Source organism: Lepisosteus platostomus, chromosome 26 (genome assembly GCF_059453375.1).
Source record: "Lepisosteus platostomus isolate fLepPlt1 chromosome 26, fLepPlt1.hap1, whole genome shotgun sequence".
Taxonomy (NCBI): Eukaryota; Metazoa; Chordata; class Actinopteri; order Semionotiformes; family Lepisosteidae; genus Lepisosteus; species Lepisosteus platostomus.
In genome coordinates this window covers 9,468,570-9,482,134 of record NC_142636.1, presented here as the reverse complement: position 1 = coordinate 9,482,134, position 13,565 = coordinate 9,468,570, and the positions used below count along the sequence as shown (strand labels likewise).

Here is a 13,565-nt window from a genome sequence, read left to right as displayed (position 1 = left end):
CACGCTGTATGAAACCACCACAGGCAGGAGAGTACTTAAAATATCAGCTGTATTTATAAAAAGTGACAACAACAGCAGGGCACACGGCCTCACAGATCCATGACACAAAACGCTGACGGAGGGGGTGGACACCCCAGGAAACACAAAAAAAAAAGATCTCGCATAAAAAAAAAAAGGATATTGCAGCAAAGATCACAGGCAGTACAAATTATCTTAAAACACAAATATTGCTAATACAGTTAATCACCTCCGTTCAGCATTAATCCAGTGGATGACCTGTTTTATTACCGTTATTAAAATTCTAAAAGAATAAAAGAAAAAAGCTAAAGTTATTTACACACAGGTCCTGTTCGCGCGGGGGGGGTGCCAGTCACTCGCTCTACTGGAGGGGATCCACTAGCAGGGTGCCATCTCCCAGGACCGGGGAGGGACACAATGGGCATGCATGCTGGTCACGCCAAGGAAATCCAGTGCCGAACACAAGCTCTTCCCAGACACTCCCTGCGCTCCCTGTACAGGCTCCCGGCTTTGGTCCTTGTGAAATTTCCCATCTGGTTCTGCACCCACCCCCATTTTAAAACTGAGTGTGGACCCCACCCTGGACAACCAGGGCTTTCTAGGTCTGTCTCAATCACATGAAGAAGAGCTGGGAAACCCAATTAAAATTGTTCCAGTTTAGCCAATTAATCAATTACTGCATCAGCCCCCCCCCTCCTCCAGCTCTGCTCCACTTCTCCCACTCTTGTCCCCCCAGGGTGAAACAGCAGCCCGGTGCCTGACTGGTCAAGTCAGTCCCTCAGACACCCCCCCCCCCCCCAGACACCCCCTGGGGCACTTTCACGGGGGAGGGGGGTGTGTGGAGTGACAGCGCGGAGGAAGACCAGTGCAAGAAGTGAGAAGCGAGAAGTGAGACGTGCACTACCAGCCCCACCCAGTTTCACACTGCGGGCAGCAGAGCGCACACACCACAGAAAACACACACACGAGAAGTGAACACACACACACACGCCACAGAAAACACACACACGAGAAGTGAACACACACACGAGAAGTGAACACACACACACACACGCCACAGAAAACACACGCACACGAGTGAGCACACACATACCCCCCTCCTACCCTGCCTGTGTCCCCACGTATCAGGGGATTTATGTTTGTGTCCCATTGAAATGTGACCCCCATACCCCCAAAAGCCACACGGTGCCCAGCCTCACCCAGCTCTGTCTCCTCCTCCCGACGAGGTGCCCTGGTGCCCGAGTGCCAGTGTGAATCCAGTGTTGAGCTCGAGTGATGTGCGCACACTTATCACCTAGCCACAAATAAATACCCAATTCAAATAACGGCGAGCGGAGGACAGCAGTACAGGGTGGTACAGGGGGCCCAGAGCACGTCAGCCCTTCAGGTGCTCAGCTGGCGGGCAGAGACCACCTTCATCTGGGCGAGACAGGCCAGCGATCAATTCAACCGCCATCAAGCACTCCGCGTCAGAGGACCAGGTGCGAGGGCACCAGCGACAGCCCTCTGAAAGACCAGGAACGGAGCCAAGCCAGGACCGCCCTGTGGCTGAAATGTTACACGGTCTCTTCGACAGATAACCCCCCACTCCCCGTCCAGAGAGTTATTTTCCTGCCCGCTGTCGAAGAGCGGCCTTCCACTAAAACTCCTTACAAAAAAAAACAACAACAAAAGGACTGGAGAAAACGGGGATGCAAACCTCCTTTCTAAAAAGCCCAGCAGCCGCCCTGTCCCGAGGGCAGTCGTGCTGGCGATGTGAATCAGGACGACGAGAGAAGACGACGGGAGTGGATCCGACGGAATGGACCCGCTGCTATAAATTAAAATAAAGTCCCATTCAGATGGCTTCCAACATGATAAAACTCCACGCGCCTCACTCGGACCACGAGAAAGCAGGTGCTCTGTGAGCAACGTCAGGGACCATCTCCGAATCGTTTGGCAGCTATGGGGGTGGGGGTGGAGGAGTTACAGGCTTTGCAGATGAGCCCTCGAAAAGGCCAGTGGGTTTTTGAACCCGAGACGAAACTGCAGGGAGAGGCAGGCAGGCCCGGCATGCTGATGGAGGGTCTCTCGGTCTCTGCATCGCAGTCCACAGCCAGAATGCCGAGCACTTCGTTCTGAAATTTTAAGGTCCTTGTGGGCACCCGAGACCTAAACGCACTTCTCCTCCCGGGATGTTGGAGCTGTCCGGCTCCGGAGGGGATCAGAGGAATTCTGGGTACACGTGGGGATAAGTGCTTCGTGTGAAGGGGAGGTGGAGCAGAGGGATTCCTGCCGCTGTGCCAGGAAATTAGGGACTGGGTCTCCAGACTCTTCCTCATCCCTGCAAGAGAAGACTCGGGTCAGAATCCATCTCCGGCTGAATGCTTTAATGCTTTTCCCTTTGAAATTCTTCTCAGGACTTCAGAGAGGCATGTATTCAACAAGTGACTACATGCAGAACTAATCTGAAAGGTGTGGCATAAGATGTTTAGGTTCAACGTCAGACATTAAAATGTACCAGAAAAGGGTTTAACAAATTAAAAATGGTGGCGTTACAGAAAGCAATGATTCCAGCGAGCTCTCTGGGGCCCAGGCTTCGGCGAGATGTTCTTCTGATACAGGGAACCCCCCACTGACGTGTTCGATAAAGTCAATCTGCAAGCTGAATATCAGCTTCGATTTTTCAGAGATAAAAAAAAGTCTTCAGTACAAAGAATGCCAAAAGGGACACGCAGGAGAGGTTATTGGGATGGTGTGGAGCACACGTTAAGACAGGAGCAGTTTTGTTCACCAATTGCTCCATCACAGGGTGCACACACACCAACACTCACCCCAGTGCAAGGCAGGAAACTCAATTCCTGGAGGTCCAGTTGGTCATTTGCAATATTACAACACTCTGAACCAGGCTATAAAGCGACTTACAGGAAACCAAACCTTTGACAAAGTGAACAGACTGTAAAATCCTATACACGTCAGGTGCTGGGTTAATTGTTTAATTGCCTACCGAGGCGGGCACAGAAGCCTGAAGACACCAGGACCACCAGGGGCACAGTCTGCCAGCCCTGCAGGAAGGGCACAATACACAGGGGTGCCGGGGGGGGCGGGGACTCACCCTGAGGAGCTATAACACGCTGTTCCTGCCGTTGGCGCTCGGACCCTTCGACCGCATCTGCTCCTGCATGGACCCCGACTGCGGAGAGGGAAGAGGGAGAGAGAGCCTGAGTAGGGGCAGGAGTCCCGCGGGGGCCAGTCCAGGTTCTGGGAGGGCCCGGTCCGGCCGCAGGTCTGTATTCCAGCTCGTCTCCCGACGACCTCAATCAGCTCGTGACGGGCTTCACGGGTTTATCCCAGTTATCCCAGTGTGCACTCTGCAGTCAAAGGCTTAAACGTCTGGCTATACCCCATACCCACATCCATAAAACACAAAAGTACAATCAGCATCCCTGCACAGACCACAGCATCGGTGATCACATCAGATCATCAATTTCCCTTTGGGATCAATAGTCTTATCTACCGGCAGCGCCCTGGCTTCTAAACACCCGGGGTGATCGAGCCGCTGGAGTTTCTCACCGCGGCTCGGTGACAGAACCACACACGCGGCTCTCTACTGGACACAGAGGAGGGACCGGCCATCGCCGGGCCAGTTCCTCCGACAAGCGCAACTAGCCCTACGCCTCTTGGCAGAAGCTGTGGCTCTGACAGCGCCCACACGCCGCCCCCAGCGCCGAGGGGAGACGTCTCTTTTCTCCGCGGCGGCTGATAAGGATCAGCTGACGGCACTTCCTCCCCCCCCCGCCTCCGAGCCGCGGCCGTGCTGTTTACGCACAGACACGCGGGGGCGAGGAGGGGGCAGCCCGGCTGTGAAAAGACGGAAAAGGGTGCCGCCACACCCCACAAACATGCAGTTTCTAGCCCGCTTCTCTTGCTGAGAGAGCTTCCCACAGGTGCACACTTGTGTGCAACTCTGCTTACTCAACGGCAGGCTCTTACTCAGGCCGGCCTGCCCCCTGTGCTCTCTCATCCAGCACCAGCCTGCAGCAGGGTGGAGTCTGTAGGTGCCTCCTAAACCAGGACTAAGACCTCAGTGTGCCGCACAGAACAGGACTGAAGCTGCAGAATAAAGACGATCCTCAGCCAGAGCCTTGGCTGATTATGACCAAGAATAGTCTCCCATTCACAAGGGACAGGTTCAGCAGGGGTGGCTGTGTTTATCCTGTGTTCTGAGCCTTGACCACTGGACCAGCTGTCTTCCTGGTGTACCAGTCCTGGGCCTGAACCACCTGACCAGCTGTCCTCCTGGTGTACCAGCCCTGGGCCTGAACCACTGGACCAGCTGTCCTCCTGGTGTACCAGCCCTGGGCCTGAACCACCTGACCAGCTGTCCTCCTGGTGTACCAGCCCTGGGCCTGAACCACCTGACCAGCTGTCCTCCTGGTGTACCAGCCCTGGGCCTGAACCACCTGACCAGCTGTCCTCCTGGTGTACCAGCCCTGGGCCTCGATCACCTGACCAGCTGTCCTCCTGGTGTTCCAGCCCTGGACCTTGACCAGTCCTATTTAGCCTTGAATAATCTTTGACAGCCTGACTCAGGTCAGCTCTGTATCCCCACAGCCCACTGTGATCCCGCCAACACCTGCTTCTCCATTCCCAAGTAAGACTGCAAGCCGCCGGTCACGTGACCCCAGCCCACCCCGGACCCTTTCTTCTCGGGACGGGGAAGTGTTTTCAGGATTTCCTCCTCACGGGGAAGAGATCCGCCTGCCTCTCGCCGCGGGGCCGCTGGGAGCTGGGAGCGCACATGGCCGAGAGGACCGAGGGGGGGAGAGGGGCTGTGCTCTGGAGCCCACGGGCCAGCTGATCCAGGAGAACTGAAGCGCACCCATTCGGTGCCGCGGGTTAGAACAGAACCAGCGACAAGCGCTGTATTTATACCGGACTCTGCTCCACCATCTTCATCATCCCTCCCGTCTGCTAAAGATGCCTCAGCAAACACTTTAATTTCTAAACTGGAGGACACGGGATGGCGAAAGGCAGCTGGCCTGCGTTTCTCTGGGTGTCAAACCGCGACACCTGTGGCCAAGGTGGAAGGGCGAAGGTGTTTACAGATGGTTTAACGATGCAGACTTCATGTTTCAGATGATTTCAAACATGCCCCCCTCATCCCCCCTCCAAGCCAAAAGGGGAGAGACGGAAGCCCCCTTGCCCCCCGGTGACCTCGGACCCCGGCTGTCTTACCGGCGGCAGGCCCTCGGGCATCTCTCCGGAGCCGATGTGGGTCAGGTGCACGAAGTTCATGGGCTCGCCGATCATGCTCCGGTCGATCCGCCTCCTCTTCTTCTTCTGCAACGCACAGGAGCCACGAGATTAGCCAGGTCTCCATCCCGCCCGGGGCCGGGGAGCCTCCGGGTGGCCCCCCCACGGCTCTCGGGGCCGACAGACCAGGGCTGCGCTAGAGCGAGCGGCCGGCCCCCAGAAACACCCGGACACACGGCCACACGCCCGAGCCTCGGATCAAACCGGCTTCCCAGAAGAGCCGCGCGCAGTGAGAGGAGAGACGGCAGAACTGCGCAGTGACAGGGAGGGACTGGAATACAGTAGGACAGCGGACACAGAGCCAGGGCGGTCAACACCCTCCTGAAGGCTTTGAGTCCGGATCTGAAACAGTTTAGGGATGGCGATTCTCCGATATCCTTAGGGATAGAGTTCCAGAGCTCTGGGGTGCAGCAGGAGAAGGCCCCAGCACCCTTCGAGTGAAGACGGGCCCGGGGACAGGGCAGACAGGAGACCAGAATGAGATGAAATGCTGGAAGTGGGACAACAGTAACTTAGACAGGGCCTGAGGAGCCACTTCTCCCACACTGGATTTCTATTCCCAGCAGCCTCTCCTCTCTGGACACGCTGGCTTGCGCGCAAGAGCCCCAGCCGCCAGCGGGACCCGAGATGGATCAAACAGCCGAGCAACGGGAATCGAGGAACGTCTCCCCTCTCGGGCGAGGGCAGTCAGCTCCTACTGCCGGGAGGACGACGGTCCGAAACAAGCGCGCGAGAGAGAGTGGGTGAGAGTGTGCACTTGGGTGGGGGGCCCCCAACTGAACAAACAGGGCTGGCCGAGAAAACGAGCCCCCCCCAACTGGGGAACAAATCGGCACACCGCTGTGGGGTCGGCGCTTTTAAACGGAATTCCCTCCCACTCCTGCGGTGCCGGGGGGGTGTCCTGGCGACAGAGGTGCAGCGCCCCAGTCCCGCCGCGCGCTCCAGCCCAGGCAGCCCAGCGATGGCAGGAATGTGGGTCCAGTCACCACAAGACTGCCCCCCCCAGCCCAGAGAGAGCACCGCACTTCCCCACTCCCACCCCCCTCCTCTCGGATGAGCCATCCATCCGGCGGCGCTCCCGGAGAGGACTCGAAAGCGAATCCGAAGAGCCAGACGCCGCCCCCCGGGGAATGAAACCCGACTCACTGGGGGCCCTGCGCAGACCGAAAAGCAGGCGGGCCGGCCGGGCCTGTGCCGCGGGCTCCCGGGCCAGCGCAGTCCCGCGCCTCCAGCAGGCCCGCTCTCTCGGCGCCGAGCGCCCCGAGGCTCGCCCGGCAGAACCGACCCGTCTGCCCAGCGCACGCAAACACTTCCTCATCCTGGCAAGCGCTGACGAGCTGCCTTTATCCCCGGAGACGAGGGCCTGCCAGCCGCAGTGCACGGGGAGCCCCCCCCTTCACAGCCTGAACTTCCACTCCCCCCCCCGCCTGCTCCTGTTGCTGCACGCCGTCTCCCCCCTCAGGAGCTGAACGCCCAGACACCAGCCGCGACACGCCGGGAGAGGAGGAACCCATTCCAGACGCTCCTGAGGAGCGCTCCAGGCGGGGGGGGGATAATTACACAAGACGAGCGCCTTGTCTGTTCTGCCATTCGGGTATTCAGTCCTGGGGGAGCGGAGATCGTTCACAGACAATACAAACACCAGGCAGAAACTCGGCCTGGGCCTGGGGGGGGTCTTACACAAACGCTCACTCAGAACATCTGCAACCAAAGCATGTTCCCACTTTTTCCCGGGGCGCTCATGCGAATATGGGAAGGAACAGTCGCACCGGCTTCCGACACTTGGGAAGCGAACTCGATCCCCCCCCCCCCCTTCTTCCTAAGGATGACTCCGCAGAAATCCCTGCAGATGTGCAGCAGGCCCCAGAGGAGCCGGAAGCTGACCGGGCTCTCCTCCGCTGCCGCCACCACACTCCAAGGAGACTTCTTAACGTTTTCCAGGAACGTCCTCGTCATCGCTGCAGCCAAGGAGGAGGGGGGTGGGGGACAACTGCTGGGAACCGTCTATAAAAACTGCCAGCGTCTAGCTCCACTGCGTTTCCCCGACAATGGAAGAAGGAAAAAAAAAAAACTAAAAATAAACCGTGGCAGCCAACCAGCTTCCTCCCCGGTCTCTCGCTGCGTTGTCCCAGACAGGAGAGGTGACCTCTTCCGCAGCTCGGCTCGACATGGTTGTTTGTGCAAAAATAAAGGAAAAGATTTCAAGACCCCCAGGTTTAAAGAGTGGGGGCAGAAAGTTGATTCAGCAGCTCGGGGGGAGGGGGTTCGCTGATCCAAGCCTTCAGCCTGGGGGCCGAGACCAGATCAGAGCTGCGATCCAGTGGGCACGAACCCCAGCGTCCGGCTGTGTAAAACATTCCCCCCCGGTGCCACGCGCCCACGGAGATGCCGACTCATCCCTCTCTTCCCACAGACTCGACCCCTGGAGTCCGCTCCTTGGAAGCAGAGGGTCACGAATTTGAACCTCACGATACAGGTGTCCTCTTGGTCCACCTTCAAATACAGGAAGCAGGACAACCGCTATAGGTCACCGCAGACTGGGACGGGCTGGTCAAGGTGGCCAGCGTGTCTGCAGGTGCGCCAGGTCACAGCAGCAGCACAAGAAGCGCTGGGATAAACCTTTAAACCGGTCCAATTAAACCAGTCATGAGCCGATTGAGCTCGTTAAGAGCTGAGCTGGGGAGGAAAGACCTGGAGACACACTGGCCCTCCAGGGGCAGGACCGGCCACCTTCACGTCAGAGCGCAGACCAACGTCAGCACGGTGGGCCGGCTCTCTCGTTCCACATCGGACATCACCAGACGGAGGCTCTCCGATCGCTGGTTCCCAGCGCAGCCAGAAGCCACTAATAACTCAGGACCAGGCAGGAGCAAAGGCTGCCAACAGCCCACAACCAGAAAAGTCAGGGCTGCCGACCTTTGACCCGGGGTGGCGATGGGGTGGAGGGGCTTCCTCGAGGATAATGGAGGCTGGGGGTTAAGAAAACCAGGATAAGAAAATCTTACCGGCTGAGGCTTCTCCACCACGCAGCATCCGATCTTGTGCCAGAACTCGCTCATGGCTGGAACTCTTGTCCCGGTTGTAGAAAACAACAAGATCCCTTTCCACGCCTCTTCCCTCTTCCTGGCTGACCGTAAAACCCCTCCGGAAAAAATAGAACGGAGAGGAGAGGGGGCAGCCCGCGCTTGCTTGCGTCTGGTCCTGCGAGGAGGGGGCTCACTCCATTCCCGGCGATCCGGTCCGGTCGTCCTCCCCACCGCCGCCACCACCACCTCCAAATCTCCTCCGAACCCAACCAACTTGGGATTCAGCCGGACAGGAAGAGAGGGGAAAAAACGTTCCGGGCTGCCGCCTTCTTCTCCGCCCGCGTCTCTCTGCGCTCTCTCTCTCCGACTCCCGGTCCGACCTGTCGGGACAGAAACGCAGATGCCGTTGGCGGATCGTGCCGGGTGGAGGCGACCAGCCGAGCGCCGCCCTCGCCCGGAAGCAGCGGAGCGAGGGAGCTGGGAGCTGGGAGCGAGGGATTCGCGCTGCTGCTCCTCCACAGGTGGAGACGCAGCAGGGAAACCCAAGCACTGCTGCAGGAAACGGGGAAAACGAACGAGAACTGCACCGCTTGTTAACAAACGAATAAAAAAAGAAATTGATTCTCCTGTTGATGCCCAAATATTTCTGATCACCCCCGGGAGGGGGAAAAAAGCCCGAAATCGAGAACTGAGAGCCGTCGGGCACACAGCATCGGAGCTGGGTCCCTTCGCCCACTGCTCCCCACACATCCCCCTGCTTACGCAAAACCAAAGACAGGAACCTCATGGCATTCAAGGAGGGAAGTGTCCCCCCGCGGGGCAGCCCCAGGGGTCGAGCGACGGGACACATGCTGGGTTTAACCTGCAGGGCAAAGCAGAAACAACAACCCAGCCTCTCCCCCACCCACCCCAGACCGGACCAGACCCCCGGTCCCTCTAGCCCCCCACCCAGGAGGCACGACCATGAACCCTGGGAGAAAGAGGGGTGCTCATTACCCCAAGTTTTTCCTTCCCCGAGGCCTCCGGTTATATAGCGCCTCGCGAAGGCGTTCACCCCTTTCCGCCGACGCCCCATCTGGCTGAATCACAAACGAAGGAAGTGGACGCTCTTGCAGAAGTGGAAGTGAAAGATGTCCCAGAAGGAAACGCAAAGCAAGCGCCATTCGTGCGTCGAACTGCACAACGCCCCCCCCCAAACACCCCTGTCCAAAAACGGGGTACATGAAATCCAGCCTCTTCATTTCGGAAGTGCACTTAAAGCAGACTTCTTTACACAAAGAGTGTAATATTCACTGCTTACTACACAAAGGACGGGGAAGATCCAGAAACAGCTGACTGATCCAAGGATCAGGTTCCGGTAGAGCAGTGTGGGCACCCCCCTGACCGGTCAAGCTTGGCGGAGATTCTGAGAAATTCCGAGGACTCGGAAGGCCCCCAGGACGAGGGGCCGGGTGATTCAGACAGGAATGACAGCGGGAGGTTTTCTAGGCTGAGAAAATTCTTGCTCAGTGAGGTCAAACCCGAGCAGCACTGCCCAGATTCAGCCGATGCCCGCCAGCATCTCTGAAAGGGATCGGCTTCAGAGGAAGCACACCCAGACCCACTCGCAGCCAGAGAGCCTCCCCAGGCCCTCCTAGTGCGTACACCTCTCCTACAGGACCTGTAATCACAACGCCTCCCGTCTGCAGCTCTTAACGAACCACTCTGGGTGAAGTGCTCTCACTTTTGTTTCTTCTGAAGTGTGGCTGAAGGATTTTTTATTTTTTTAATGCCGAGCTCAGTCTGAGTAATCGGATGACAGAGCTCCGAGGGGGGGGGGGGGGTGAACTCGCTGTCCTCAGTTACTCTCTCCGTGACGTACACATGGGGATTTACTGCTCAGTATTCGCCTTTTCACTTCTCCTCTCTCTCCACCCTGAGCAGCCCCTCGCTGACCCGTTCGGATCGTGGCTCCGACCCCCGCAGGCGGCCGGCCGCCCCCGGGTGGGCTTGGGAACAATGTCAATTCATTGATGGCTGAGCACTTTATCTCCAATCCTCCACTGAGCACACCATCATGAACTTTGCGGACGCACCGTAAGTCGCCGTGTTGTCACAAACCCCGGTCTTCCCACGAACCGCTGCGGTCTCAAAGGAGAGAGCCACATTTCTATCGGTTTTCACAAGCCTGCTCGTTTACAGTGCAATAGAGCCGCAACGCGTCGCCACAAGTTCTGCTGCCTCTGCGCAGACCTGGACATTTCTGTCTATTCTGGGGTGTGAACTGGAGGTTTCACACGTTACTGCGTACATCTTGCTTTCGCCGCGGTGTGGAGTGCACTCATCAAGGCCGAGCCTTTCTAGCCCTGAAACAGGAGGAGTGCCGGACTGGAGCCTCCTGCAGTCTGGCAGGAGTGACTGGCAGTGCCGTTGGCATTGGCAAAACCACCGCACCCCGGCCCAAGGCCTTCGCTTCCTGATGAAACCTCTGACGTTTTCTTTTTTTTTTTTAAAGAGATCTCCCACGGGCGTCGTTCCCGTCCTCCTTCAGACCCGAGGGCAGACCCGCAAGGGGCCCCCCGGGTCTCCCCCCCCCAGCAGGGGAGCCGATGGCGGACACAGAGGCTCCAAAGGGAAGTTTCCTTGTGGACAGAAAAGCACCCCGTCTCTGGTTCCCTACCGGCAGGGGGCCACGCTGACTCTGCTCGGTTCAAGTGCAGCGGGGCTCGGGGCTCACGGACAGTCCCAGCGCCTGGCGGGGGGTTTCGGCAACCTGTTGGCCAGCGGCATTGTGGGGGAAAGCGAACAGGAGAGCAACGACGAGACGGATGGCGTTCGTGAAATCCTCAAAGACTACACGAGGCCAGGACGAGAGACACCCCCCCGCCTCACCTTCTTCCCTGCTCACAGGGGTGCCTCCCCTCGCGCGGGACAGCCCGCGTGGGTGCAGCCCCCTGCCTCGCGGTCAACGTCGGCACGACCGAAGACTGGGCGCCGTTGCTTCGGAAGCTGAATCTGTAACCGGTCGCGCGCGCAGGTCTCTAGATCCGCATGGTAAAACCCGGAGCGGATCACACCGCTGTGCAGCGGGAGCCTGGCTGACAGCACTGCCAAACCCTGGAGTGGATCCGACTCCTGCACTCCCAGAGCCCGATGGAGGATGCTATAAAGCCTGGAGCAGATCGGCCTGCTGCACACGAGGAGCCTAACTGACAGCGCCATTAAAACTCAGAGAGGATCGTACTGCTGTGTGCTGGAAACCTAAAAACTAAAAGGCGGATGAGTCAGGCCCCCCAGAGCTCAGCACTCTGAGCCACTCCACGTCTGACCACCAGGCTTCTGCACTGCAGGAACAACAGGGCACTGGAGAGTGCAGGCCGTGGGCTTCTCCCAGGCTTTTAGAAGAGACAGGACACAAAACGCACCCCGTCAAGCCATGTCGGCTGGGTTTATATCCCGAGCCCGGCCTCCTCCAGTTTTTGACAATCTATTCTTAAACCGTAGGGTCACAATAAGACCATCTGTGTTCCTGCCGGCCGGCCAAACTGCAGGACAATCCGGTCTTTATTCCCGGGGGAGACACAGACTGCAGATCCGCCTGGACAGAAGGACTGCCGGCCCGGATGAAAGAGGGCAGTGTTGTGGCAGAGGGACAGCGCGGGGCTGGGGATCGGCCCTCCCCGAGGGAGACGGGGAAGGGAGATGCCCAGGTCTCTTCGCACAATGAAGGCTTTTCACAGATCGTCTCCTGCCGCCCGACCCACGGGCTTGCGTCTTAAAGGGGCATGCGCCACTTTTACAGCAGCTGGGGAACACGCACTGCGCCCCAAAACGGCGTTCTGGGCGCCTCTCTCGGCACGACCCAAACGCCTCTGCATGATCCCCGGGCGTTTAAAAAAAAAAAACAGAGGGGCAGGGAGGGGGTCTCCCTTGGTCACGGGTTCGAATGGGGGTCATTCAAGAACTCCCAAGTCCCATGCACAGGAGACTGTTTTACCCCCAGCGTTTGTGTTGTATAGAGGAACTGATGTTCCGCGGGAGAAATGGAAACTCTCTTTAGATCACCGACAGTCCCTCCAGTGGCCCTGGAGAGCCACAGGGCCCTTCTGCTTCTAAGGGCCTTAACGACTCCATTCCAGCCAACTGCAACATTTAGCCAAATTTAGCATCTTCCACACCACCGCAGGACTCCCGTTACTGAATACATCAATCAATCTTTAATAACTCAATTAAGCCAGGGGCTGGAGATCGTGGACTGGAATGGGAGCAGGCCTGGATCTGGCCCCTGTGTGGGAGCCTTCACTCACCGAGGAGCACAAGTCACCAGTAAGACCCGAAATGGATTACGGGCTCCTTCCTGGACCAGAAGTCCCATAAACATACAGCAGGGTGATCCGCTTGAGAGAGTCCCATAAGCATGTGCCGAGGCCCGGGCAAAGCCCCCCGAAAGTGGAACGCAAGCAAGACATCGGGCCCTGACCCCCCCCAAGAGTCTCACCGAGACCTCTGTCCCCCTGCGAGGGTGAAACTGAGGCTCGGCCAAGTATGAAAGGTCGCGAGGTTGAAAGGTCAGCCACTGGTCCAAGCTGGAAAGCAATTCAAGCATGGCTCCCCCTTAGAGTATTTTTGTTTTCTGGGGGGGGAGGGGTAGCTATACAACCTGCACACAGTTAGATTAAAAAAAAACAGGGGTTCAGGGTCAGTCGGCGGGTCTGGTCAGTCACCGCTGGAGGCCCGTTTCTGGGTACTGACAAACCACCGGTGACGGTCGGGGTGAGGCCCTGCCCCACATCACGAGACGCAGGGGGGAGGTCCAGACAGGGGCAGCCCTCACCAAGCCGAACCCCAAAAACCCACCGCCCCCGCGTGTAACATCACGCCACTCGGGGCGCTGGGGCCCCGGAGCTCAGCGCAGGCCTACGCCGGGAGAGCGAGCCAGAGGAGACCGCCCAGCCCTTCCCCACAGTCACTAGCTGACGGATTCCGGGATCTTCCTTCCAAGAAACAGCTGGGACTGGGCGGCTTGTTCCACACTCCCACCACCCTCGACGTAAAGAACCGCCTCTTGTTCCTGGTTTCAAGAACACTTCCATATAGCCATACCCGGAGAACATGGGAACATGTATAGAACAGCTCTTCTTCCCTGGCCTGGACCCAAGAAACGCAGGCACTGTATTTAGGCTCACTTACAGTGCCTGGGGAAAACAAGAAGCTTTTAATAGCGTTAAGCTTTTCTTCCCCAGAAGG

General features: G+C 58.1%; 1 protein-coding gene and 1 long non-coding RNA gene across 2 annotated transcripts; both read right to left on the bottom strand.

The window, feature by feature from the left end:
- Window positions 1-32: 32 nt before the first annotated feature.
- cdc42se1 (CDC42 small effector 1) lies at window positions 33-8,719 on the bottom strand. The gene is made up of 4 exons (XM_088621068.1): window positions 8,319-8,719; window positions 5,236-5,340; window positions 3,113-3,190; window positions 33-2,341 (listed from the first exon to the last, which is right to left on the bottom strand). The coding sequence occupies exons 1-3, from the start codon at window positions 8,370-8,372 to the stop codon at window positions 3,122-3,124; spliced, it is 228 nt and encodes a 75-aa protein (XP_088477194.1). The 5' UTR covers window positions 8,373-8,719; the 3' UTR covers window positions 33-2,341; window positions 3,113-3,121.
- A 2,095-nt stretch (window positions 8,720-10,814) lies between these two features.
- On the bottom strand, window positions 10,815-13,480 carry LOC148639996 (uncharacterized). Its single transcript, XR_015930646.1, has 2 exons — window positions 13,283-13,480; window positions 10,815-13,223 (listed from the first exon to the last, which is right to left on the bottom strand). It is a non-coding gene; the product is annotated as an uncharacterized LOC148639996 (long non-coding RNA).
- Window positions 13,481-13,565: the final 85 nt, after the last annotated feature.

Excerpts from the sequence above, each read along its gene's own strand:
- cdc42se1 (XM_088621068.1), bottom strand. The coding sequence starts at position 8,372 with ATGAGCGAGTTCTGGCACAAGATCGGATGCTGCGTGGTGGAGAAGCCT. Across the intron at positions 5,341-8,318 it reads TGGTGGAGAAGCCTCAGCCG|AAGAAGAAGAGGAGGCGGAT; the intron begins GTAAGATTTTCT and ends TGTGCGTTGCAG. Across the intron at positions 3,191-5,235 it reads TGCCCGAGGGCCTGCCGCCG|TCGGGGTCCATGCAGGAGCA; the intron begins GTAAGACAGCCG and ends CCCTCTCCGCAG.